The sequence below is a fragment of the Podarcis pityusensis genome, assembly GCF_964106645.2.
Source record: "Podarcis pityusensis genome assembly, chromosome: 5".
NCBI classification, from domain to species: domain Eukaryota; kingdom Metazoa; phylum Chordata; class Lepidosauria; order Squamata; family Lacertidae; genus Podarcis; species Podarcis pityusensis.
In genome coordinates this window covers 72,538,163-72,554,563 of record NC_138032.1, presented here as the reverse complement: position 1 = coordinate 72,554,563, position 16,401 = coordinate 72,538,163, and the positions used below count along the sequence as shown (strand labels likewise).

The 16,401-nt window shown below is 38.8% G+C and overlaps 1 protein-coding gene across 13 annotated transcripts in view; it reads right to left on the bottom strand.

The window, feature by feature from the left end:
- The window catches only part of CTNNA3 (catenin alpha 3), a 570,905-nt gene that overhangs the window by 247,010 nt on the left and 307,494 nt on the right, over positions 1-16,401 (bottom strand). Inside the window, exon 10 of one of the 13 annotated variants that reach the window (XM_081004917.1) lies at positions 1,319-1,357. The exons of the other annotated variants lie outside the window; for them this stretch is intronic. Within the exon in view, the coding sequence (XP_080861043.1) occupies positions 1,334-1,357 (24 nt within the window). The 3' untranslated portion in view covers positions 1,319-1,333. Of the gene's footprint in view, positions 1-1,318; positions 1,358-16,401 lie in introns of those variants that run through there. 13 annotated transcript variants of the gene reach the window in all.

Below are 16,401 nucleotides of genomic sequence, written 5' to 3'. Positions count from 1 at the left end.
ACTAATTCCATTTCCTTCAGCCACAGCAATCTCCTCCCAGTATTGGTCACTAGTGGCTGCTGCATCTGGAACAGCAGGTCAAAGCTTCTCACTCCTACATTAGCAGTGAGAATGACAACCCTGGCTCTGGTGCAGGTGTAGGAAATCTTTGGTCCTGCAGATGTTGCTGAATTATTATTATTATTATTATTATTATTATTATTCAAACCCCACCCATCGGGCTGGGCTGCCCCAGCCACTCTAGGTTGCTTCCAACAAATATAAAAACATAATAAAATATCAAACATTATTAGTTGCAATCTGACCCAATATAGAAAGTCACAATAATTTTGAAATAAACAACATATCAAATTAAGCAATATTCAATAATCCATTAAAATCTAAGAGTAAAGAGTAAAATTAAACATCAGCAAATAATAATTAAAGCCCCGCTAGGCATGATCAGTGGCCAGGGATGGTGGAAGTTGAAGTTCAGCAACATATGCAGAAATCAAAGACTACATAGCGCAGGGATGGAGAGGTGTGTGTAACCTGGGGAGAGTCTCAAGGGACAGATAGGACACCTAGCTGGATAATAGAACTATAGAATTGTAGAGTTGGAAGGGATCGTGAGCATCCGTTTCTATATTCCAAAGACAATGACCAGCACTGATAAAAACACCAGACATGTTATCTGTAATTTCCCAAAAATTATGTAAATTTGTCCCACAAAACTAAATACTGAAATAACAATTGGATTTGTACTTACTAAAAATTCTGCTTATGTTAGCAGAAACCAGAGCAAGTATTCCCAACCTCCTTCAACTCTGGAGCACTGGGAGAAACCCCAAGTACATGTGCAGGGGGAAGAAAAGTAGAGATTGTTCCATCAGGCATGCATAAATGTCTGCATTGATGGAATGATTTCCTTAGTGCTAAGCTGAATTCCAAAGAGTTATCTTTTATCTCAAACAGGAATTCTGCAACCAGATTGTTGCTGTGTCTTTGGGACATCTATGACAATGTATTATTTAGCCATTATTTTATAAACTGAAAGCAGCAAAAAATAATAATATAGATATAGTGTAGTATGGGCTCTTGAATTCCACTTCATATGCATATGCTCATCAGAGATTTCAATCCTTAGGTGAATCAAAAAGGTCATCAACTTATAAGAACCATGCTGGTTTCTCAGATCACTGTACTATTTAGGTCAATGCTTAACTCAATAAACACTACACTTTCAAAGCAAATTCAAATGAATGCAACTGTTTGCATCTAAGTGGAACTAAAAAATGGGAACCATGTAAAAAGAACTACCATTGATATTTTAAGTACCTCTTTTCCATTTCCATCACAGACTTCCTGCTGGAGCAATCTGTGTGCAAAGCAGAACCTTTGCCTTCATAAGCTCCAATTCTCTGCTTATTGTATTCAACACATATAATTATCTCATAATAAATTCAAAAATTCATATTCAAAACTCTTCAGTCCTTTCACATGATAAGCACTGAGATGGAGTGAATAGTAGAGAGATGTTATAATTACACCACATATGCAAAGGAGAAATAAAATGTATGGTATCAAATGTCCTTCAAAATACAAATACTCATCAGTCAGTTGTTGTGTAATGGCGAGGATATATACTGTATATGTGTAGGTGCATAAAAGAACAGAAGTATAATGAAAATATGAACTGTGGAGAGGGAGGAGGATAGTAATCATATAGGCTTTAAAAAGATACAAACCAAATATCCTGCAACAAGCAAACTATTCCTGCAAACATGTACCTATCTTGTAAAAATGGTGCACTGTTTCCCCCCCCCCCCCAAATGCCACTGAGCCTGGGAGATCAGTGGGACAGGTGGAAAGGATATGTCCTGTTGTTCCAACTGCTTCTACCTCTGATATATTCAAATGTAAACAGGAGGTAGGGTAGAGGTCCCCCCCCATTTTTAACTCTCCTGTCCCATCACTTAATCATGACCATAGGCAGCAAATCAATAGAAATAGGGGAGCCTCTGAATAATCATCTTTCCAGTCACCAGTGTTTTCTAGACATCTAGACAGAAGTTTAACCCTAGCTGAACCAGCGCCACACTTTTTTTAAAAAAAAAATGCATGTTATGATTGACAAGTAACTCTTGATGAGTTCTTCCCCTCTTATCCATTACCGTAATACATTGATTTCAGATCAATGATAAACCAGATCAGAATGGGTGTTAGTTACTCCAGCATAAGTATCTTTACCATACCATCCATAAGACATACTATAAATTGCTAAGTGTCACCACTTACTGTGTTACAAAGCAACAGCATTCAGCGAATAGCAACCAAGGTTAATTAAGGTGCACCAGAGAGCTATGGAGTGATTATCATTACTGAGCACTATTCCTTTTGGCTCTTCGATCTCTATCTACACAATAGATTCAAAGACTATAAAACTTCATTATTAGTTTAACTAAGCAATCCAGCAAGAATATGAGATGGGTCAATTTTTTTGCTTAGTAGCACAGCATACTGTACTGTATATGAAGGCTTAATTACGAAGCACTTTTTTTTCTTTTTTTTTTAAGAATACACCACAAAACATCATTAGTAGTCTACAGGGCTTTTCTTAGGCTGGAATTTGGTTCCAACACCTCTCAGGTGGACATCATTGCCATTATAAGAGAACAAGGTGAGTTCCAGCACCTCTTTTTCTAGAAAAATAACACTGGTAATCTATATGATAAAACAGTGACAGCAGTATGCCTACATTGCAAAAAGCAGCCTTCCCCTTCCAATATTCTGGCTATAACTCCCGTCAGTCCCATCTAGAAAATCTATGTTGGTTGGAGCTAATGAGAACTTCTGGAGGGCACCAGGTTGGGGAAGGGTGACATAGATGTTTGTGCAATATATTTATGTTTGTTGTACAGTGTCAAAAGTCAAAAGTCAATAAATGAGAGAACAAAATATAGCTATCTTAAACAACTGTTCTAAAAATCACCACTGACAACATGATGATCAGCAGATCTTAAGTGAGCATGTAGACAGACTTCTCTGTCTGTACAGGAATAGGAATTTCAACCAGAGCACTTTGCTTTTTTGTGAAGCTCAGCATGAAGGTATCACTGCAATATTTCACTGGTAAATAACAAATTTATTTCAGTGGGTGTTACCGATATAGCCACAAGTGAGTAAATTTACACCAAAAAGATTGAAGGCCGTTTATCACACACAAAAAGAAACACTGGAATTTCACTGAAGATAGCACAAATACATCAACTGTGTATTTTCAATGAAACTTCAATGCTCTTTATCTGCCATGGAAATAAAAACCGTGTGTTTATGGGTGATATAGAACAGTAACAATTACTCTTGCCAAAAGTATTGTTACAAAGGCATTTATTATGAGGGTGTTTCAGAAAGAAGCAGCAAAATGGCTGCCCATGCTTCTTGATTCACACACCACTGTGTTATTACTGAACCTATACTTAGCTCTTCAATAGCATGCTAGGCATCATCCAGAGCACAGAAGATCTCTGCTTGGTGGACTCACAATGTAAATAATATGGGAGAAGAAAAGGCTTGAGGATAGCATAGCAAGGGTGAGGAAAGGAAGAATTGGTGGCAGCGTTCCCCTGTCCCCAAGTACATTACTCTCCACTTATTTAATTTATTTAACAAAAAATGTATACTGCTTAACTACAAATAAAGCCTCTAAGCAGTTTACAAATAATATAAAATATACATTTAGAATGCCTATAAAATCCAGCATTAAAAACAAGTTTATAAAAAGTAAATTAAATAAAATCAAGAGTTAAATGTATACATTTTAAACTTAAAATACAGATTAAGATACACATCAACTTTATGTGTCTGGGTAGGCTTGCCAAACCAGAAAAGTTGTTTAGCAGGCACCAAAAGATTATATGGAAGGCACCTTCCTTGTGTCAATGGGCAGGGAGTTCCAGAGTGTAGGAGCGGCCACGCTATAAGATCAGTTCTTTACAAATCGCCTCCCCTAACACCCCACAAATACAGGACAAACATTATCCAGAACTTGTAAAAGTGCCAGTTCTACATATAGTAGTCAAATGGGTATATAAGACAATCTGCCAAGGAAACAGGCACCAAGATGTTAAGGGCTTAATATACTAATAGTAGCACCTTGAACTTGGTCCAGTAAGAAATTGGCAGCCAGTGCACATGTATGAGCAGGGGTGTTATAAGCCGACAGGATCTCACTCATGCTAGCAACCGCAATGCAGCATTTGTACTAGCTCCAGTTTCCTTTTTTTAAAAAAAATGATATTTATTAAAATTTCAGAAACAAAAAATTACATAGTTAAAGAGAAAAGAAACAAGGGAAAAAATAAAAAAATAAAAAAGAGAAAAAACATACAAAATACAAAGTACAGGGGGAAAAAACACTTAAAAACAAATTAATCCTTCCGTATCTTACATTTCATTTCCTTGCTTCCCTGACCTCCTCTCACCTCCCTTTTTTGTATTCCAGTTCAATTGGTTAATTCAGCAATTCCTTTCCCTCTTTGTTTTTGTCTTAGTCCTTTAACTTAATATATTATAGCTTTAGATTCTCACCTATTAACAATCCATTTTTACATACACCTTTATGACATTGCTGCTAAAACCACTTAAGTTCATTCTGACATCATTCTAACATTCATTAATTTTGCAATATTTCTGTAAATAGTCTTTAAATTTCTTCCAATCTTCTTCCACCGACTCTTCTCCCTGGTCTCGGATTCTGCCAGTCATTTCCGCCAGTTCCATGTAGTCCATCACCTTCATCTGCCATTCTTCCAGAATGGGTAGATCTTGTGTCTTCCAATACTTTGCAATAAGTATTCTTGCTGCTGTTGTGGCATACATAAAGAAAGTTCTATCCTTCTTTAGCACCAATTGGCCGACTATGCCCAGGAGAAAGGCCTCTGGTTTCTTCAAGAAGGTATATTTAAATACCTTTTTCAATTCATTATAGATCATCTCCCAGAAAGCCTTAATCCTTGGGCACGTCCACCAAAGGTGAAAGAATGTACCTTCAGTTTCTTTACATTTCCAACATTTATTATTGGGCAAATGATAGATTTTTACAAGCTTGACTGGGGTCATGTACCACCTGTATATCATTTTCATAATATTCTCTCTTAAGGCATTGCATGCCGTAAACTTCATATCTGTGGTCCATAACTGTTCCCAGTCAGCCATCATTATGTTATGTCCAACATCTTGTGCCCATTTAATCATAGCAGATTTCACCGTTTCATCCTGAGTATTCCATTTCAACAGCAAGTTATACATCTTTGACAAAATCTTAGTTTTGGGTTCTAACAGTTCTGTTTCTAATTTTGATTTTTCCACCTGGAAGCCAATTTTCTTGTCCAAATTATATGCCTCCATTATCTGATAATAATGAAGCCAATCTCGCACTTTGTTTTTTAGTTTCTCAAAACTCTGCAGTTTCAATCTATCTCCCTCTTGTGTACTAGCTCCAGTTTCCAGGCCAAATGCAAGGGAAACCCTCACAGTTCAAAAGTGGCTTAATGGGGAACTGAGGTTTAATGTCAGTTTATTAACTATGATCCTGATCCATGATTTGACCCTGATTAGGAAAACACTGAAGCACTCCATATATTAATGGGCAACTGTGGTTTAAAAAGGGACCAGGAATGAAGTTCCACAGCTTGCCTGCAATAGGAGGAAGGAAGAGGCAAGGAGTGTCCAGGCTTGATGCTCATTTCCAAGTATTAAGCCAGAGATGTCAAATCTTTCCCCAAAACAGAAACACTGGGTTCTAGATGCTGCAACACAAGGAACCATTCAGGCAATTGTGGAAGCTCTTTTCTTACCTTCAGGGAGAACACCAAGGACTCTTCTATCAGAATCCTGAGCATCTCTATCACATTTCTCCTATATTGCTCATATTATGATGGGATGTAATTCAGCTTCTCCAAAGAGATCAAATTTGGAAAAGCCTCAGTTATGTTTAACAAACAATCTCAGTTCTCAAAGAGTGAAAAAACATATATAAACTGGAAGCTTGGACGCTGTTATAGTTATTTTGTTGCATCCCTTTCCAGGGGAAAAATGGGAGAAGAAAGAGTTAACCCCCTGTTCAGGAATAGAAGGGAACATTGTCCATAGGGGTCAGCCTTTGTGTGTGTGTGAATTAGTTGAATTAGAAAAACCAGTCCTGTCTCAGCTCTATTAATAATACCGATACATATTCAAAATTACGTTTCCTTTCGCCTGACACCTCGGGCTGGTCATTTTTCATTTATTCTGATTTGGAGAAGTGTCTTTACTAAATTGTGATTGATTTTGACAGGCTGTTCCTAAGAAAAAATATATAGCTAGCATAAGGGACTTCTTTCCCCAATGCCTTCATTCTGTGCAAGAACTGTGGTGTTATTGGATATTCTAAATTAAGTGGTTTTTAAAATATCTGGGGGCTTACTGCATGACTGAAAAATATAGCACTTTCTGCTAGTTTCAACCAGCCCATGAGCTCAGAAAACAATGAATTATAATAATAAAGATTGTCCTTGATCCTCTCAGGATTTCACAGACTCTGCAAATCCATTCTGCATGTCCTGCAGGGCATTTTATATTTCATCTCTCTCCACTAAGGATCCCCAGGCTGGAAGCATTCCACAATCCTGCATTAAAATCAGACTGTTGAGCTAGTTCATTATTGGGTTCCCTTCTGTGTGAGAATATCTGCACCAGTGAGAAAGGGAGCACAAAAAGGTTAGAATTGATTGATGCTGATGACCTGACAGATCGACTCAGGGCAATTAGAGTTTCCCACACCTATTGCACGACTGCAAGTTTCCTCAAATACATGCACTCATTCACTCCTTTTAAACTAGGAAATGGAGGATTATGTGCTAATTGATCCTGATACAGTTTTATTCATTAGAGGCTTCCATATTCAGAATCACAAAATTGCAATATAAGGAAATTAAATTCAACTGGGCCATGTATCTCTTCCAACTATGATTCCAACTATACTTCTATGACTCTATGATTATCAATTAAATTGGCTGCAAGTCTTCAGACATCAAGTTGCCTTTGCTATCTTTCATTCTCTCTGATCACCATAGCAATTAAAATCTGTCAGCAGGAAGTCTAACAAAGAGACTTTCAAAAAAAAGATTACAATGTGGAACACTCCTGCCCAGTGTTCCAGCCATTAATCTATGCCTTCTTGCAATATGCTGTACTCCATTCTACTTCCTCCATGGTTTTCCAATTTTACGTTCCAGAAGACTGTCAACATCCTTGTCCACTAAGCATGTTCACCCTCGTTGGGTGGTTTCTCGATTGATTGTTTGTTTTGGGAGGGGGGAGGGTTTTATACTATGTTGTTGTTTGTATTTATGCAAACATCTGGGTTTCCCTGAGCTTGTTGAGACCACCCCTCCACGGTGCTCTAGAGCAAGGGTCAGCAACCTTTTTCAGCTGTGGGCCGGTCCACCGTCCCTCAGACCATATGGTGGGCCGGATTATATTTTGAGATAGAAAATGAATGAATTCCTATGCCCCACAAATAACCCAGAGATGCATTTTAAATAAAAGCACACATTCTACTCATGTAAATTCCTGGACCGTCCGCAGACCAGATTGAGAAGGCAATTGGGCCACATCCGGCCCCCGGGCCTTAGGTTGCCTACCCCTGCTCTAGAGTTAAAGCTGGTACAATGGGGCACAGCCCCTACTTTGCAACTGCTTCCCTTAGAGGGCAGGGAAGAGCTCTGTAACTGCAGGATTGTTAAACTCAAAAGACATAAGACAATTGCTGAAGCAATGTTTCCAGCTTGCTGCTCTAAGTTGCCTTGTATCCAACCTCAGATCCTCACTCTGCAGAGAGCTGACCAGGGTCCTGATCTCTTACAATTAGATTGATTTTGTGCCAAGTCTTGCCAGCAACCCTTGCAGTGTTGTAGTCTCAAATAGGATAGGGTCTTTCTCCAAGCAAAATCCCCTTCTCTCTTTTGCTTCTGCTGAGTCCTCAGTGTGTGCAAGTCAAACAGCTCCCCACTGCAAAAGTGCACAAACACCTGACATGCTGATCATGTACCACTGGGAAGCTCAGATGGAGGGCAGTTTACCAGCCTGAACTTTTTCCTCCAGTGACCTTGCACTTTCTCAGGTCTTAGGATAGGTGAGCAGGTTCTGGTGGGTGCTAGGCTTAATTCAGCAGAATTGGAATTTTTGCCAGTAGTCCTGGTGTGTGTGTGTGTGTGAGAGAGAGAGAGAGAGAGAGAGAGAGAAATTATGCAAATAGCAAAAGGGCAGTATTACTAGAGTCCATAATTCCTTGACAACTCATGATGCTTCGTTTCAATATGGAGGTGTGTGTTATGGCCCCTGCATTCTCTCCATTTGTATTTTAATCTGAGAGGAAAAACTCTCTGTCCCCTCTTACCCACACATTTAACTGACTGCTAATGTGGTGAAGTCTGTGGTAGGGATAAAAGGAGGATCTTCCTGTTTCTCCCCCCTTTCCTTCACTGGCATCTGTGCCACTGTTACTGTCTGCTACAGTTTCCTTCTGTTGCCTGATAAGTGTGGAACACAGAGAAAATTATATGTCCTGGGGCTGCTGGCACATGTAATATGGCATAACACTTCTATGGGTGGTGTGGGATAAGGGAGCCCTCCTGTTGTTTCTGCCTATGACCAGGGGTGAATGGGGGTGGGGGGGAGAGATGGGAGGGAGAGGATTGTCATTGCTACTGAAGAAGTAACAGTCACCAGGTAACAGATTTTTTTTCGGGGGGGGGGGAGGTCACAAGCAAGGGAACTGGAGGTTTCATGAATCGGGACCAGAAATTATGAGAAAATTTAGAATTCTCAGGAGAAAAAACGAACCATTCCCCAAGTGCTTTCCAGTTTCACTCATAATAGGCAACCTCAATCCAAATAAAGCCCTGAGGTGCTCACTAGTCACTAGATTGGTACTTGGGGTGTATGGGGTGTTAAGTGAGGGGTAGTATCCTCTGGTGTCCTCAGGTGGGGGACACATACTGCTCTTTCTGAGGTAGTTTGTCCACCTTTGGTCCCCAGCATGCACTCAGCTCTCTGTAGCTCCTAGAAGCTGTCAGCATGTGACAGCAGCCACACCCTAGGAAACAGCTTTGACAGGCCAGCTAAATTGATGCATAAAATGAAAGTATAAAATGCCTTTGAGAATGGGTTGTGACTGCAGTATACTTCCTCAATTCTCTCTGTTTCCTGGGTGCATTATTAGAAATTGCTTTGACCAAAACAATGGGCAATATAGTCCTGATTCCATGTCTGATATTGAAACTGTGTCTCTGACAATCCTTTTACTGAAACTTAATTTAATTCAATGTCCACAAGTATCAAACTGAATGAGCAGTAAGGGCTGCCAATTTTGCTAGGATCTATGGTGCTACTGATTCACAAGCAGCTCTGCAGGATTCCAACCAGTGGGGCTGAGCAGCATATCAGGAGAACTGTGCGTATTTCTTCATTATTTTGCAGCAGGCTCTTTACTGCATGAATTACCTGTTTTGTTTTCCCACTACTTCAAGAGAACTCTTGACTGATGATGATATGTTGAAAATCAAAGTCAATTGCAAAGCAGCTTGGCAGAAAATTCTGGCCCATTATCTGTTCTCAAAATAGAAGGTATGCCATGATGAGCAAATATGCACTTTAAAGTGGTAATAAGTCCTTCTGCAGTGGTGCTCCAGGTAGCAGGAATGGTAATCAATCAATAACAAAGTAAACAGAGTCCTTCCAGGTAAAGAAATAAATAAACTACCAGGGTTTGCTATGGGTGAACTGGTGATTCTGTCCTAATGCATGTCACTACTGGTATTGACTGATGTCAAGCACAAACTTGGCAGTTGGTTATCCAGGTTTGTATGTCTTTGCCATTAGTCACAAAATCATACCAAATTAAAACAAACTTTTCACTTTTGCATTGGCCTCTAAGTGCTCTCCGTTTGTGTGTCCATTTTTCTAATAATGCAATATCCCACACTTTTTTATATCAGTAGTCTATATCTGCTTCCACCATGTATCTCCAAAATAATTAGTCTGGCAGCTAGTAAGTAAGTAAATAACTGGCCAGTTCCCTGCTACACAAAACAGACCCATCTTCTGTTGTTTAGAAGGGCTAACTGCAGGGATAGCATTATTGTACCTTTTACAATGAGTCTGATATAACAAAACACAGCGTTCCAATACAATTTAATCTGCGGATATTTCCACCATAAATGCAGATATGTTCCTATATCTTAACATCCTTTCTAGGACCTCAGCAAGGAAACTGGAGCCATATGTGATAATCTTTGTGAAGTTATATGCCACTTATGGAACAATTCAACATAAGTTCCCCATTTCTCACAGAGTTAGATCTAAATGGTGTCTTGTCCCATAAGGACCGCCATGTCACTTTATCAAATGGCATATATATTTGGGAGATCAGGCCATTGTCATGACTTCTGGTCACTAAAAGGCTTCCAGAACACCTTTCATTCCTTACATTTATACCCCCCCATTTCTTCCATCATGGAAAGCCAGGTGGCATGCACATAGTAAGAAGCGGTGCATGCAGTGGTGTGTCATATCTGCTTACCTGGAGTTGTGTCAAAGTCTGGGTTCCAGTTACACCAGTGGGACAAGTGCAGTCCTGCTGCTGCAACCACAAGGCCCCACAGCTCTGCCCCAGCCCCATCCAAGTCAGCAGCAGCAATGTTAGTGTCAGGAGGGCAGCTCCACAACTCTGCCCCCCCCATACCACTTCTGCACACAGTTACATTCACTAAAGATTTTTGGTTTGAATGTTGGTTCTTTTAACGCCATAAGCAGTGTCAAATCTACACTTCTTTCCTAGATAATTGTTCCATGAATTCTAGGCCCCTAAAGTATTGACAGGATAAATATATTGGACAACTTTGAATTATCTGGTATTCACTGCAAATGCATCATATCCAATTTCAAGTTCCTCACTTTCCATTTTTGCCATAAATTTCACGATGGTCAGTTTAGGCACAATGCAAAAGAAAGCCACAGTAAAATGACTCTTTTAGTGTTAGTTTCATATTTATATGATAATTACATCACAGACATATGGGCAATAAACCTTTGCATGATTGGCATTTTGCCCAGAGAATCTGTACAACCCACTATAATATGGCTATTGTTTTATGTCACTTTTAATATTCAAGATTCCTTTTAACTGCTTACCTTTTAAACACAATGTATTATTTATACTGAATTATAATGCTACCATTTCAGAACACAGACTATCTCACATTTCATTAGAAATGATTTTTTACCTTGTGAGATTATCACACAGCTATGTTATGAGGTCTTAGTGGGGTTCTCTTCCTTTGAATATAGCATCAGAAGCATTCAAGGGAAGGGGGGGAAATAGATTTCTAATAAACTGATACAACTGTGGCAGAATTCTGTTTTAAAATAATGATATGATACACATAAATGCTCATTTAGTTGTAGTTTTATGATGGTACTGTTAGAAGTATAAAAATAGACAGATTCAAAAAACGAAAACAAAAAAGAGTATAGTTTCCAAAATGCCATCTGAGTGTACATGCAAATCAAATATAAATAAATATCTATATATTTACCTCATTTACATGAGTTTTTTCCTTACTGTGTGCAACTGCACAATTCAATTTTCCCAAACACTGCATTATTTATATTGGCTTGTGATGAGAATAATTTCTTTCATATGGCCCAAAGAATATCTGACCAGTGAATTGTTTAATAGGCCAACAAATTATCATCTCTGTTTATGCAGATCAAGCTAGATCACAGTCTTTGTGCACTACAACTTATATAATTCTCCTGGGAATAGATTCATCCATTCATTTCAGAATCTTCTAGCAAGTGAATCAGGTCATTTGATTGTTACCTATTGGGCAGCTTCATACATAATACCAGGGAGAAACTTACAAGCTACTTTTTTGACTCCAAACAGTGTTTTGGTTTCTTTAATTGAAATGATTTAGGGAACTTAATTTTTATTATTATTATTTATTATTATTATTATTATTATTATTATTATTATTATTATTGACAACTAGCATTTCTGAAAATCCCTGTCTTCAACTTTCTGTTGGATTGTCTCACTTGTCTTTTGTGAACTATATTGTAATGGCACCAGCTTCAAACAATAACTATCTGAGTGACTGATTTGACTAGACAATATGATGCTGATGTACGTGACAAGGGCTTACTACACTTTCAGGCCATTACTAGCTACAGATTTAGGTTTCACTTTGTTCTCTTAAATTCTGAGAGAAGCATAAACTGCTATTCATACAGCTTGAGATTAAAATTAATTAGAGAGAATGATTTGACCACAGGGTTTCCTAGAGCCAGGATAGGTTACTTCTCACAGAGAGAAGAAAAGTGCTGAAAGGAGGAGTCGTGTAGGAAAAGAGTTGGGACCTTCCATACATGTACCATTTTGTGTTTTAAATTGCAGCCCCACAAAGAGTGTTAGATGTTATTGGGCAGACTCTTTGGTGCCCATTTTGCCCATGACAAGAGTCCACTAAATCTCCATTACTGCCCCATACACATAATCAGCTGTAGGAAACTTGTATGGTTTTACACAAATATGATAAATTCAAATATATTTAAGTTTGGATCCTTAACAGCCAAGATACATAAACAACAAAAAGAACAGCGTTTCCTCTATAATTCTGAGTATTCAGTGCTATTCCAAATAGATTTCTGGCAGGCTGAAAGGGGATATTTGTTTACATGATACAACTATCCATTTCCCCCCGCCCTCATATCTAATAGTGTTGGATACTAAAAGATATTTATTTTTGCATACACAGGGCTGCAATCAAAGACAAATTTACTTGAACATAAGCCTCTGTGAATTCAATAAGAGTTCAAAGCAGACTTCTGAGCAGGCGTGCACAGGATTGCATTGTAAATCTGTTAATTTGTGTGTCAAATATCCCCTTGTATGACTGCTTTCTTGGGAGTATTTTACATATGATATACTACTAACTTGACAGATGCAATATAGCTGCTATCTAATTAATTTCCTGGAGAGCCAAGCACTACTATTTATTGAAAATGCACTCAGCATCGTTAATCATGCTGTTTCTCAGAAATGCATGTAAGTACTTGGGAACCACATCATGAAACTTTTAAATAAGAATTTCTTATAGCTGTCCCTTTTTTTCATTACATGTATCCAATAATAGGATGATAACTCTCAAAACCAGAAAGTAATAATGGGAGCACCAGAAGCAGTTAAATTATAATAATTAATATCACTAAAAGGAAATGGAAGCATTTATGCATACCTAAATGAGCATAAGAATTTCTCTGAATCCAGTGTTAGTAGGATTAAAACAGCCCTCAGCTACGTATATGCTTGTTACACTTAATGGTAATATTATATTAAAATGAAGGAAGCAATTACCTTAAAAGGAAAACTCTAAAATTACACATATATTATTCAATCTCAATTTCCCCCCAAACCCACCTGACAGTAGAAGACCCTCAGCTAGAGATGGGGGAGAGATTCAGTTCAGTTTGCCTTTAAAGGCAAACCTGCCTATTTCACACTTCCCAAAACAATATGGGAATTGAAATGCAGTCTCACTTTCAAATTTGCACTTCTCCAAATTTTGCAATTCAGTTCTCCAGGCAAGTAATGTGAACAAAAATGTATATACTAGGATAAAATGTACATTAAAATGCATATATTACTGGAAAGGGCTAATATATATTAAGTACAAAAAGGCATTATATTAGGGGAAATAGCTTGCAAAAACTTGTATATTAGTAAAACTGCATACAAAGATGTATATATTCAGAGAAATTCGCACTAAAACACTGATTTTCTTGAGGATTTAAAAAAAAGTTAAAAAAAATTAAAATGTGGAGAATTGCAATATTTTTATTGGTACTTTTTAATCTTACTGTTACCAGTTTTTAAACTCAGATTTATGCTGCAAGCTCCCCAAACACCTAGGTTATAAGATGGCCTATCTGTGCTGCATATAAATATATAAATCTTTAGCAGATGCCTGTTTCTGTTATAACATGTGATATAGCACTAGGAGAAGGAAGATAAGAATACAGTCTTCCTAATTTTAGCTGGAAGTAGGGATCCAGAAATGTGTGTAAAACATAAACAAAAATTGCACAGATGCAAAAAAAAAATGAGAAGCTACAGTGTTTGCCAAGGAGCTAGCTTATTATATGCAGCTTATTATTAAAGAAAATTTAAACATGCACATGAAAGCATTTGTTCTCAAAGAGAAGAAAGAGGAGAAGGAGGAGGAGGAAAGAGAAGAAAGCACTTCACAGATTTTCAAAGAAATTAGGAAAAAATGCTGTTTATGTTTTGAGGTTACAAACCTTGTCAGTGCTTCTAATAATGCTTCCAAGTCACTAAATTCTGCAGAGAGGTGCATTTTTACAACTTTAGGATGCATAATGTAAAGCTAAGTTTTCAAGCGCATGCACACATGCACACACACAAAAAAACTTCATTGTTCAGAGCAAGGAGGGGGAAGCTGTGGCCCAACCAGAATGATCAGTGCTCAGGGCTGATGGGAGTTGTAGTCCAACAACGGTTGGAGAGCCATAGGTTTCTCTTGCGATTAGAGGCACTCTTTTGAGAAAATACAGAAAAAAGTCAAGGCTGATACTTCAGGCCTACACATACTAAACCATGGTAGCTGCATTTGTACACAGGAATTATTCGTAAATCACCCATCCCATACAACAACAAATTTATTAAATTTGTGAGGTCCATGCCTTTACACAAAATACCATAAAACATTATTAAAAGATAAACAAAAAGATTATAAAAGTAAGCTAAAATTCATGCCATGCTGTCCCAGCAAGGAAACTACCCAATAAACCCCACCATTCAGGGAAGAAGATACAACAACAGGTTAGGAGAGCAATGGGAGGGACCTCACCGTTTCATCCAGGAACCATACCCTAGTTTTCATAGCCTTCACCACAAAGACCGCTACCACGTGAGAAATCTGTGGATCAGCGTCCACCAGTAAAAACTTTACTTGGTCCTCAGAGTTGACTATTGATTTGGGAATAGTTTGTAACATCGCATCCCTGAAGGCCGAATAGATGGGACAATACAACATGTAATGTATGAGATCCTCTTTGGTTCTCATATAACAAGGACATATCCGCTGCTCTACTGGGATTTTTGCATATCTGCCTGACAGATAGGCCGTAGGAATGGTTTGAAAACGGGCCATAGTAAAGGCTCTCCGAAGAGTGGGATTGGTGATATTCGCCAAGTAATTGGCGCAGATTTTGACTGCTTTCAGTCGGGGAAACCAGTGGGAGGACCCTGGGATCTGTATTTTTGTGGTATCTAACAGAGCGTCTCTCTCCAGGATCCATTTCCGGACTTTGTCCGGGCTCCACCGTTTGAGGATATTAAACTCCGGTAGGGTGTATCTAACCAGGATCTCAGATAAGTTTTGGCGCCAAGTGGTGTTCTTTTGAAAAGATACAAAGGCTTGTTTGGCCAATAAGGTGTTTGAAGTGTTTGCAAGGTTGATGTAAAATCGTAGGAATCTTAAGTGGGCCCTGGCAGACACAGAGGGTAAACCAACCTCCACCCTCAAGAAAGCTGCTGGGGTTCCTTGAGGAAGGCCTAGAATCCTCTTGAGATAGTAGTTTTGCAAAATTTCAAGCCGTTCCAACAGCCTCTGGTTCCACCCCCAGAGTTCTATCCCATATAACATCTGGGGAATAGCTTTCCCAACAAAAGCTCTTAATGCCGGGATCACCAATTGTCCTCCCCTGGTATGGAAGAAACTAAGCAAAACACCAATTGTTCTTCGTGTTAGGAACCCATCCCATACAAATCCACATGTATGTTAATATGGATCACCTCTCCCCATAAGAACCTGCCCTGATCAGAGTCTTTGTGTGCCTCCTCCATGAGAGGTCCAGAGGGCGGCAATATGAGAACAGGCCTTTTCTGCAGTGGCTTCCTGTCTGCGGAATGCTCTCTCCAGGGAGGTTCAGGTGAAAATGTTCCTTTTCAACCAGGCTTCTGGCTGATTAACCTTCTATGTCCTTTAAATGTGTTTGTGGGAGGGGGGGCTATTGTTTTTGCTTTTTCTTCTTGTTTTTTTACGTATTTTGTGTTTTCATATTGTGTTTTCATGCTGCAAACAGCCCTGAGATCTTCAAGAAGTGGCCCTGGAAGGAGTATGTTGGGCGGGGGAGGGGGCAACCTTTTCCCACACTGCCGGCCCATACATTATCACATGGGTTGGTTGATCTTGGAGACATACTCAGTGCCTTCATCAAAACCTGTTTACATCTGTAATCAATAAGTTGTGGCCTATTTCATCCCAATACGGACATCCGCTGTCTCATTTAACA